At 38.3% G+C, this 12,332-nt stretch overlaps 1 protein-coding gene across 1 annotated transcript in view; it reads left to right on the forward strand.

The window, feature by feature from the left end:
• LOC100916970 overlaps positions 1–12,332 on the forward strand; it is a 160,622-nt gene that overhangs the window by 63,459 nt on the left and 84,831 nt on the right. The window contains exons 27-35 of the mRNA XM_031945439.1: positions 754–934; positions 2,954–3,165; positions 4,919–5,107; positions 5,929–6,068; positions 8,081–8,243; positions 8,341–8,427; positions 9,614–9,748; positions 9,854–9,973; positions 11,823–11,915. Coding sequence (XP_031801299.1) covers positions 754–934; positions 2,954–3,165; positions 4,919–5,107; positions 5,929–6,068; positions 8,081–8,243; positions 8,341–8,427; positions 9,614–9,748; positions 9,854–9,973; positions 11,823–11,915 — 1,320 coding nt within the window. The remainder of the gene's footprint in view (positions 1–753; positions 935–2,953; positions 3,166–4,918; positions 5,108–5,928; positions 6,069–8,080; positions 8,244–8,340; positions 8,428–9,613; positions 9,749–9,853; positions 9,974–11,822; positions 11,916–12,332) is intronic.

Raw genomic sequence — 12,332 nt, forward strand, 5'->3', positions numbered from 1 at the left:
AGATGATCCAGGCCAGTTCTGGCCTGCCATCTACCATCCAGAGAGAGGACTGTGGGAACTGAAGGTGGTTCACAACACAGGATTTTCAATCTTTTTTGTTGTTTGTTTGTATTTTATTTTCTTTTTCATTTTTTCCAGTTTGATTTGATTTTTCTTGTGCAGCAAGATAATTGTATAAATATGTATGTGTATATTGAATTTAATATATATTTCTACTGTGTTTAACATATATTGGATTAGTTGTCATCTAGGGGAGAGGCGTGGGGGGGAGGAGGAGTAAATTGTAACACAAGGTTTTGCAAGGACTAATGTTGAATTATCCATGCATATGTTTTGAAAAATAAAAAGCTTTAAAAAAAAAAAATGAGGAGGTTGAACTTGACCTCTCAGGTTCCTACTAGCTTCAAACCACTTTTTAGTGGTTTTTAACTACAAAGATGAAGAAGGACCTCTGTTCTTACCCTTTTTTTGTGTCAGGGACCCTTTTGGCTGTCTGTGAGGCCTATGAACCCCTTCTCAGAGTAATGGTTTTTAAGTGTACAAAATGAAATAAATAAAATTGCAAAGAAAGCCAATTATAGTGAAATGTAATTATCAAAATGTTTTTAAAATCCACATATCCAGGTTATAAACCCCTGTTTTAAAGCTATGATCCATTGATTCCCTATGTTTGATTTCATTACCACCATGGTGCTATTCCCGGGAGAAGGGCTGAGGATGCCATCAGTCACATCATGTCCTTTGTTCCCCTAGTTCCTGCTGCAGGTGCCTGAGAGGCAGGTGGATTACCGAACACAGTTCCAACATTCCAGCTTCTCCCAGGGCCACGTGGAGATCAGCACTCACCTGAAGGTGCAGTATAATGGTCGCCTGCCCTTCATGGCTGGGTTTCAGTGGAAGGACATGTCTCGTGGTCTTCAATGGAAATGGGAAGGTGAGCAGTTGCAGGACATCCCTAATTTCTTGGGAAAACTTTTAGTGTGCCTTAGGGAACTGGTGTGAAGGAATACCCATTGAGACTTCTTCCCTAAAAGATCTCAATAGGGCCCAATTTGTGGCCTATTAATTCATGTCATAATTGGATGGCTCCTTGGGACCCAGCATATTCCTAGATTCTAGGAATCAAAACAATTTTGAGACATGATTCTTGACCCTTTCATTTTAGTTGGGTGAATAGAATGATAGAGGAATAACTCTATAGGAGTTGCAAGTGTGGTTTAAGTAAGGCAGGAGTGTGATAATAAATATTTAACAATAAAACCTGTAGCACACTTTTAAGTTTAATCTGCATTGTTAGCATTTTCTCCATCACTTTCTTAAGTCTAGATAATCAACAGAACAATAAATAATTGTTTTTTTCCTTTTCTTCATATACCGAACACTTAGTTTCTGGGGGGATCTTTCAAGGAATGAATTGGAAAAAAGGGTCAAGTCAAAGGAGGCAGAATCTACTTTCATTCAAATCAACATTGCCATTCTGGATTTAATAATATAGGGGATCGTCAGGACTCAAATATTCCAATAGATCTGTGATCTCATTGATGTAGATGTAGATCCTCCCTCTAAGGATGTACATCCTAGTCTATCCATTCCCATTCAACTTTGTCACCCACCCTGTTACAGCAAAAATTGTTGTTTTCCTTTCCTTTCCTTGTCTACTCACCCTTCCAAATCTAGAACCATGAACCATGATGAAATTAACTCTTGACATTATTTCTGGATAGGATAGTCTACTCTTTTTCTTTCCAAACCAAAATATTCATCTCTGGCCATTGTTTTCTCATGTGTGCTATTTCCCTTATTAGAATGTAAGCTTTTGACATCTTCAATATGGGAATTTGTTTTTTCTTGACTATGCATATTTGTTACAAGATTTTTTTTCCTTTTTTTTCCATTGTAGCAATAAGAACAGAAAGTAGAAAAAAATAGATTTTTGTTGTTAAAAAATTAAATTTTATTAAGTTTGCTAGAAAAGATGTTTCTTCATATTTACCATATATTGGACTACTTGCCATCTAGGGGAGGGGGGGGAGGAAGGGAAAAGTTGGAACAGAAGGTTTTTCAAGGGTCAATGTTGAAAAATTACCCATGCATATGTTTTGTAAATAAAAAAAATTTAAAAAAAAGAAAAGATGTTTCTTGAGAGCAAGGACTATCTTTCCTTTTGTTATTTGTATCTCCCATATTTAACACAATGTTTGGTACATAGTAAATCGTTAATATTCTTTCATTCATTCATTGATCAGTTATCATTTTCTTTTAATACATGACAAACTCATCCTTTTTTCTACTTATATATTACTTTGATGCTATCCTTTACTTCAGTTCTTCATAATTCTTTGTACCATGTTACAGTCAACTCATATCCATCCATCACTGTCTGGATGATAATCACTTTCACTTCTTCAGAGGCTCTTGTCTTCCATGACTTAACAACTCCAAAAGAATATTGGTAACAAGGCTGTTATTATCAGATTATGTTAAAAGTTAACTCCTATGGCCTCATATACTTGTTCCTTTCTAGTCCCTTGGTCAGCAGAAAGCAAAGTTTGCATGTAATAACAACATCAATAATAATAATAATAATGGCTATGGCTTGCAGAGCTATATGTACATTATTTCATTTAATCCTCACAATAACTCTGTGAAAGTAGATGCTATTGTTATCCTCATTTTACAGATGAGGAAAATGAGGCAGACAAAGGTTAAGTGACTTATCCAGCAGGATTTGAACTCAGACTTTTGATTCCAAGTTGATTCCACTTGAATCAAATCAATTCCACCTAATTCCAGTATTTCATCCAAACACCTACACATGTTTTAGACCTGGGTAGCTTTTCTGTGTCTCTCTTTTTTCCTTGACAAAGGAACTCAATATTTATAGAAGGCTGTGGTCCCATGGCTTCTATTCTTCTGTCCTTCCTTCCTCTTCTCTCTCCCCACCCCCAAACAGGTGCATTGAACTTGGATACCCCATGGTTGCTATTGTCCCTGGCTCACAGGCTGCACCAGCCTCACCGTTCTATGTATCAGGCCATTTGGGAGCTGACAGCAGGGAAGGCCCTGTCCATCAAGAACCTAGTAGTGGAGCTGTCGTGCAAAGACAAAATTCAAAACAAAGAAGGGAAGATCCACATTTACACCCCAACCATCACCTACCTCAAGGTGAGTCCAAGGACTTCTGTTCAATGGTTGGATGCATAATAAGCACTCAAGAAATACCTCTATGATTAAGCTATATGTTCTATATGTCTAGAAATACTTATTAAGATATAGAGAGGATTTGCACATACACATATGTGTATGTGTATCTATATATATAGATACACATATAATATCTATATATGTAAATGTGTATCTCTGCTTTGTATGACAAAGTCCTTGTACATAGGTCCCTCCTTATTCAATTGGCAGAAGCCTTGTCAATATTTAGCAACTTGCTCCTGAGAGGTGAGACTCCTTGTTGTTGGGGGAACCTGATTTTTCATCATCAGTGAGCATTTGTTATGTATATCTGTGTTTGTATACACATATATATATGTATATACTAAATATAATACTATGCCGAATTATTCTGAGCAAGCTGATGATTTATATGTAACCCTTTAAAATCTGCAAAGCTCTTTAAGAATCCGTTGAAGGAGATAGGTTAGATAGAACTATTTCTATTTTAGAGATCCAGAAACTAAAAGTCACATAGGTTACAGCCATTGTCACCCAGATAATAAGAATCAAAAGCCAAATTTGAACCCAGGTTCTCCCAACTCCTACTGACTTTTTCCACCATTCAATACTGTATTTAAGCTTCCCCTAACTCTGAAATCCCAGGATTTTGTTATCCTATGAGTCCTTGTGTGCAGAGGATGCGTGTGAGTGTAAGCCATAGAGCCAGGATTTGAACTAGGGTCCTAGGATGCCAACTCCAGCATCAAGAACTGATGACCTTTAAGTCTCTTATAAATATAAGATTTTTTGAATTGTACATCCTGTAACAGTTGTCCCAAAAGGAGAGAGTATGATTTGAGAATTTCCATGTGGTATAGTGGATAAAGTATTGAACTTAGAGTTAGAGAAACCCAAGTTCAAATTTTGCCTTAGATATTTGTTAATTGTTGAGGAGATGAGCTAGATAGAATTATTTCTATTTTATAGATCCAGAACCTAAAAGTCAGAGAACTTACATGAGAGAGAACCATGGTTACCCAGATAGTAAGCATCAAAAGTGAAATTTGAAACCAGACTCTGGACAAGTTACTTCTCTCAGTCTCAGTTTTCTGGGATAATATGGGATAATAATAGCACCTACCTCCCAGGATTGCTATGAGGGAAGAAAATGAGATAATATTTGTAAAGTTCTTTGCAAACCTTAAAGGACTCTAGATGTACTAAATATTAACATTCCTCTACTGACCCATTCCCACTGTCTGAAATTTCCATGATTAGAGTTTTCTTTGGATCATTCTATGAGGTTTTTTGGTCTTTCTATCTTTTCTGCCATACAAATGGAAATACTCTTCGGAAGGGCAATACTTTTGGCCTTTATGAGTAGCCTGTTGGGTAACTCCTGCTCAGAGCAAGAACCTGTAAAGAGAGGACATGGGAACAGTGGATTAAAAATGGAAAGATAGAAACGGGTCTAGTCTTCATCTCTTTCCCAATTTTGCCTCAGGCCGGCCTTATTTTTTCTTCTAGTTTAAGGAGATGTTTTGCACTTCAGCAAATCTGGCTTTGGCTTTGTGCTGACTTGGGACCAATGAGTTTTTCCCCCTGGTGCTTGGTTTCCAGCTTCTTAATAGTTGGACTGGCCTTCCTTCTCTTTACAAACCCGTTACTCCCAATGCTAGAGGAGATAAGTAACCTTTTCCCACTGGGCTCAGAAAGCTGGAGCCATTCCCCTGGGAGGTTGTCTCATTTCCAGGCCTCCACATTGATTACCTGGGACCAGAGTGTTCTCCGAAGCCACGGTGAGCTGGTGACCACCTGGAGTCCCCTGATTCAGATCAAGGTTCACCTGGAGAATCGCAGGGACAAGAAGCTCTTCCACTGTTGGTTGAAGGGTCCCAGGCAGGGATTGAACCTGACTTCTGCCTATAGACACACCGAGTGGGTGAGAACATGGCCCCTGGTTCTGTTGTGGGGTTTGGCTGGGAGGGCCCTGTCCTCTTTCTGTAAGGTCAGTCCCTGAGACCAGTCACAGACACTTTTGATGCTTAATAATTGTGACATCTGGAGATATGATACCCAGTACATTGTCCAGGGTGCCCAGAGTCCTTGGGGTGGTCCTCGTGCTCAGGTGACCTCTGGTCTTTGTCAGTGCTCTGCAAACTGGTTCTGAGAGGTCAGATTCAGTCCAGTTCAGAGATTCTTGTTTGACATCATCAATCAAGAAAATTAAGCATTTATTAAATGCTTATTCTGTGCTAGGCTAGAGAGATAAAGAAAAGCAGAATCAGTACCTCCCTTTGCATTATAATAGGAAAAACAATATGTACATAAATAGATATGTGAAAGATATATACACACACACACATACATACATTTATACATACAGCAGTTCTTTCCCTTAAGGGACTTGCAATGAAATAGGGATATAGCAGGTAAATAAAATAGGTATATGCAACACCCATATATTTATGCTTCCTCTTTGGGGACCTTTGCATTGTAATGGAGGAGACAACATATAAGTAATTAGCTATATATATATATATATAAAGTCATGCATATATACACACATACATGCATGTGCTCATATTACTCACATAATTCCTCCTTTGGGATCGTTGCATTATAACAGTAGAGACAACATAAAAATAATCAGGCATGTATAGGAGCACCTGAATAATTTGACCCTTGTTTCCCCTCAAGACAAACTGAATTTGTGACTTTCTCCTCATTCTTATATCCTGTGCTTTGTGTTTCCTATCACAGCCTAGGAAGACCACTGTGTTAATAATGGCCATGTGGACTGATTCTAAAAGCCAGCCTGCCGGATTGCACCTAGAGGGCCAGCTGGAGGAGCTGAAGAGGGAAAGGCTCTTGTACCAGAAGCAAGGAACCCTCCAGTTCAGGTCATCAGCCAGCCTCGGTTTCCCTTCCCAACCCATTCTCCCTGCAAGAGGTGTCTGGGTTACAAAAGCAAGGAAATCTGCCTTGTTTGGTTAGGAAACCAAGGCAGGCTTCCTTGCTTTTGTAACCCAGGGCAAAGAGTATTTATTGGTTTTGGAGTCAGGAAGACCAGAGTTCATAGCCTGACTCAGGCAATTAATAACTATGTGCCTCTGAGCAATAATCACATTTATTACTACTATGTGCGAAGCACTAGAAATATAAATACAAATTTTTAAAAAAGACAACCTCTCCCCTCAAGCTTTAATTACAATTTAATGGAAGTCATTTAATCTCTCTATGTCACGGTTTCTTCATATGTAAAATGGAAATAATAATACCTCCCTAGGTTGTTGTCAGGTTCGAATGAGATAGCATATGCAAAGCATTTTACAGACCTTAAAGTACTATGTATATATTAGATATCATCGATATCATCTATGTCCTCTTGTCGTCATTGTTGTCATCGTCATCATCATCATCATCTATAAACTTGTGATCTATAAAATGAGTGGATTAGAACAGATGATGTTAAAGGCTTTAAATCCTACTTCTGACTCTCAACCTGTGTGACCTTGGACAATGCCCTTAATCTCTTTGGACCTCAATTCCTCATATGTAAAATGAGGATAATTATCCCTATCTCCCAAGTTTTTGTTAAGGTCAAATAAGATTACATAAATAAAGCACTTTGTAGATTTGAAAGCATCATATAACTGCTAATTGTTGTTATCTATGAACTTATGATCTGTAAAATGAGTAGGTTGGTCTGGATGTCTAAATTCCTGGGTTCAAATCCTGCTTCTGAAACACGAATCACATGTCTTCTCTGGGGCTCAGTTTCCTTCACTGTAAAGTGGAAATAGATGTAAAATGAAACATAAAATGGAATGATGATGATCTTAAGAATCCTTCTAGCTTTAAAACTATGATTAAAAACTATAGACTTGGGCTGAAGAGAGCCATCCATATCCAGAGAGAGAACTATGGAGACTGAATGTGGATCAAAGCATAGCATTTTCATCTTTGGGAGGAGTTGTTTGCTTGTTTTTTTTTTTCTCTTTCTCATGTTTTTTTCCTTTTGATCTGATTTTTCTTGCACAACACAATGAATGTGGAAATATGTTTAGAACTGAACATATTTAATCTATATGATTGTTTGTTGTCTTGGGGTGAGGAGAGGTAAGGGAGGGAAGGAGAAAAATTTGTAACAAGGTTTTGCAAAGGTGAATATTGAAAACTATCTTTGCATATATTGGAAAAATAAAATACTATTTAAAAAATTCAACAGGTGAAAAAACAAATGCAAAAAATTATGATCATATTATTATTTTTAATAAAGTCTTTTATTTTCAAAACATATGCATGGATAATTTGACAACATTGACCCTTGCATAGTTTTATGTTTCAGATTTTCTCCTCCTTCCTCCCACTCCTTCCCCTAGATGGCAAGCAATCCAATATATGTTAAACATGTTAAAATAATATGTTAAATTTAATATGTATAGATGTATTTATACAATTCTCTTGCACGAGAAAAATCATATCAAAAAAGAAAGTAAATGAGTAAGAAAACAAAATGCAAGCGAACAACAACAAAAAGAGTAAGAATGTTATGTTGTGATCTATAACCAGTTCCTATAGTCCTCTCCCTGGGTGTAGATAGCGCTCTTCATCACAAGATCATTGGAACTAGCATCAATCATCTCATTGTTGGAAAGAATCATGTTCATGATTGTATTATTATGATTCTATGATTCTTTTCAGCTCCATTTGCTCCTAGATATATTGAACACAAAGAGAAATGTGGAAATATGTTTAGAACTGAACATATTTAATCTATATGATTGTTTGTTGTCTTGGGGTTGATGGTAATCCTAAACTTGTAAACCCAGAAGTTTGTTTATTGTTGTTTTCCTCTATGGTGCTCCTGTTAATTTTGTATTTAAAATTTTTTTCTTCTACTGCATTCTAGGCATCCCTTCAAACTGCCCATCCCTCAGAGCCTCCTCCTACAGGAGACGTTTACTGCGGACAAAAGCCAGAAGCACTACATGTTAGAGACCAGGGTCTTGGTAAATGGACTGGAAGAATGCCTGCAGACCGTGACCCTGGGCTATCAGGCTGACCGCCCCTATGTGAGTGGGTCAAGGAGACTGGAACAAGGGAGGGTGGAATAGCTGAGACAGGGAGCTTAAGCCAGGAAGTGCTTGGATTCATGTGTATTCCTTGTAGATCTGTGTTACTCTGACTCATCCATACAACAGCAAGGTCATCCCCAAGAACATAGACACGTGTGTGCTGACAAAGATTCGACAAAACGTAAGTAGGATCTTTGATGGGCCATGGGATGGGGTGCAGGAGGGGAAAGAAGCTCTTTGATATTGAAACCTTGGCCAGCCATGATTCAAAGGATTTTGGCCAAAACAAATAAACAAACAAAAAACAAAAAGATCCTGGCACTTGGGCTTGTCCCAGAATTCTCATTCAGGAGGGAGGAAGGAGGTTTGTTTTCTCAAAGATGCAAAAGAGACAGGACACTTTCTGGTGAAAAAAATTTGGTAAATATTCCTTAAATAGAGATTTTATTGTGCTATGTTTCTGTTGGGAACCCAAAAGACTATTGCCAGGTCGAGTCTAAACTTATGGTGGTGCTAGAAAGGGCTAAAGGGAACTCGGAACTGAATCTTGGTTCTACCATTAGCTGTGTGACCTTGGGCTTGGGTTTTTCTCCCTGGGTCTCAGTTTTCTTCTTTGTAAACAAAGATGGTAGAATAAAAGTCCCTTCTAAGTTTAAGGGCACTGACTCCGGAATCCCAGGATCCTGACTAAAATTCTGCTTACAATGTGTAGATGTGTAGGTCTCTTATCCATCCTGGGTTAAGTTCCTTAACTATTGTTGTTTGATCCTCCTCCTTCCCTCCCTTCTTTACTCTCTCCCTCCTTCCCTCTCTCTCCTTCCCTTCTTTCCTTCCTTTCTTCCTTCCTTCTTTTTTTTTTTTTTTTTTTTTTTTTTTGAGTCAGAGGACCTAAGTACAAATCTTGTTATGATACTTATTACCTATGGAACCTTGGGCAAGTAATTTTAACTTCTCAGTGTTTCACTTTCCATATTTGTAAAATGAGGGGTTGGACTAGAAATAGCATTCAAGCTCTGAATTTATGAGTCTATAATCCCACCCCACCTCCATTCCCTCTCCACCATGGGCATGAAACTAATAATCAGCACTTTGTCATGAAGAGCCACATTCAAGTCCCACCTTTGACACGTACTTTCAGGGCTCTGGGTGGCTAGCTCTTCAAGGCTATAAATTGCAGAGAGCATGCTGACTTGCACAAAGTTCTTTGCTACACATGTGTATATGTACATACACACATATGTATATGTGCGTCCCACATGTGTATATGCACACGTACACAAACATATTTAACACACAGCTGTAACTACTGTTCAATATCCACTTGAAAAGAAGTGGTTTGTAACAGCATCCACATCTTCTCTACCCAGAGTAACCAGGAGGTCGAAGCTACTTTAAAAGTTAATCAAAGGGATATTCTACATTTAAAGGGAAGATATCATAATAGGACTATGGAAAGAAATTACCGTCATGGCCTAAACTTGGATTTGACTCATTCAACGCAGGTATACAAGGTTATGTGATTCCTTTCTGGCTCCATCCTTCCCTCGGATTCTTTTAACTTCCTCTCTCCAGAAGAATGAATGTCACTGAGTGTGTTTTTTTCTCAGCTGAGGATCCCTCAGGCACTGGGCTTTAATGGTGAGATCTTCTTCAGACAGCATCCCATGGAAGAGTTTGACTGTGGTATAACAATGCAAGCTGCTGTCAGCCAGAAGATCATATCTCAGGTGGGGAAGTTCACCTGTCCCTGTCCTCAGGTGGTGGAAGCAAAGGGTGGGTCTGTCTTATTCTGGGTTTCCAAGTTTCCTTCTAAAGTGGGTGTGAAGTCCAAGTTAGCCTCCTGGATGCCTTAGCATCAGCCGGAGTCAGGATAAGCAAAAGTCCTAGGTCTTTATTCTTGATCTTTAGGGGGAGAAGTGAAGGGGATGGATACAAGCTCTCTGCCACCTTCCTTCTCCTCATCCATAGCCAAAGTGACCCTGGCTTGTCTCACTCCACCCCCTAATCCCTCCCACAATTCTCTGTGTACACTAACAGATCGAGCCAGCACAGAATGGTGAGAAGGGCCATTTTCCAAGCATATGCTATTAGAGTATTGTCCAATCGGTAATTAGCCTTAAGTGCTTGGTTGTCTGATTCCAGTGCATCAGCCCAGAGTTTCAGCCCTTTACAAGTGGGGGCTTTTATAAATGTTTTCTCTGGTAAATAGGTCAAGCAGAAAAGACTGAACTTCTGCTGCCCAACTAAATCTTAGGGAATGTACAGGCTTATTGGGGAAAGAAGTTTGTGACTGTCAGGAGGAGGAAAGATTGGAAAACCATAGAATTTGGCAATCCTAGATTTGTTCTTTCAGCCCTTCACAAGTCCCTCAGAAATTATCTTCTGAACCTTTTCCTGTGTGCTATGGGGATGGTGGTTTGTGCAGGTTAAAGGTTTGGAATTTCTTTTCTTTGGGGTTTTTAAGACTGTTCCCTCATGGGAATATGCTATCCTACCTGTATTACGGTTTTTTTTTTTTCTTCTTCTATCACACCTCTGAAAGGTCTGTCCTGGGTCCTCTTCTTTCTACACGGTCTCATTTAATGATCTGATCTCATAGTTTAATCATCATCTCTATGCAGATGATTCCTAAATCTTTATATCCAGCTCTGGTATCTTTCTGGTGATTCCATTCTGCTCTCAATGTTATTGAGATACTGAAATAATATTATTAGACCACAGATTTAGACCTGAAAGGGGCCTTAGAATCAAACCACCCCTTTTATTGATGAGGTACCTCAGGCCTAAGGAATCTCTTGAATCTTGCATCTTTTCTATCCTGTACTTATAAATCACTAATTCTCTTCAATGCATTGTGAACTTCTGCAGACCCGTGGTGTCAAACTCAATGAGAAATAGGGTCCATTAATTAATTCATAAGAATCCCAATGGACCATACATTGAGTTAGTTTTAAAATTTAATGTTATCTAAGTTTGATTGTATTTCTATTTATCTTGTTAAATGCTTCCCAATTACATTTTAATCTGGTTAAGGCCATGCTCAGCTCTCTGAAAATGTAGGAGACACTTTGAAATTGTAACTGCATGATTACCATTTTCTCTACCATTTTCCTAACTCTAGACCTCAGCACAATAAATCAAGTCTTGATTTACTATAGCATTTGCCAGTTTTCTGAGGTATAAAAGCTTACATTAGTAAATTTAACAATCAGCTCTTAGAAACTGGTATGAGCTGGCTTCTTTATCCCACTCTAACTATCTTGATTATATTTTGCATATACTTTTATGTATATGTTTTGTATAATTTTGTATACCCTATTAGAATTTAACTTCCTAGAGGATAAAGACTTTCTCCTTCTTGATTGTACATCCCCAGGGTCTGGCACACTATGTGTGCTTGATAAATGCTTTTTGATTGGTTAATCTTGAATGGCAGAAGATTCCTGTTATTGGCCTGAATTAAGTTTTAGATGAACTTTTTGCCCTGAATCTCCAACATAAAGCTCTCCCCTGAGCTCCTGAGAGAACCCAGCTTGGTTCTTTGATTTTTCTTCCTCTTTCCTCTCATCCCTGCAGTTCTTGCTTCAGCTGAATGGATCCAAGTCTCACTTTGGGTTTTTCTCCCAACTTAAGCATCCTGTCAGCATGACACTTCCTCCAAATTTCCAGGTACTATATCATCTATGGAATTCTAAACAGCCTCCCTAGGAGGATTTTTCACGTGTGATCCCCTAGAATGAGGATGAAATCACCATTTTAAAAATGTTATTTCTGGGATGTTGGTGGAAAATTCAAGGTGGATCTGAAACAAAAACAAACTCTACTAAATTTTCTGTTAAACTGCTCATAAATGGCTATTTTTATTTTGTACTTTTTTGGTACTTTTTAGGATGAAAGAAATTAAACTTCTTCATGTCTTCTCTCCCTTTGAAATACAGGAAGAGAATGTTTGTACTATGGTATATGGGATGCCACTTTTACTAATAATTCTCCTCAGTACCTTGTAGTTGTTATCTAATTTGATCCTCATACCCACCTAGAGAATAGGTGCTATTATTATCCCATTTTGTAGATGAGAAAACTGAG

The sequence above is a fragment of the Sarcophilus harrisii genome, chromosome 1 (assembly GCF_902635505.1).
Source record: "Sarcophilus harrisii chromosome 1, mSarHar1.11, whole genome shotgun sequence".
In the NCBI taxonomy this organism is placed as follows: domain Eukaryota; kingdom Metazoa; phylum Chordata; class Mammalia; order Dasyuromorphia; family Dasyuridae; genus Sarcophilus; species Sarcophilus harrisii.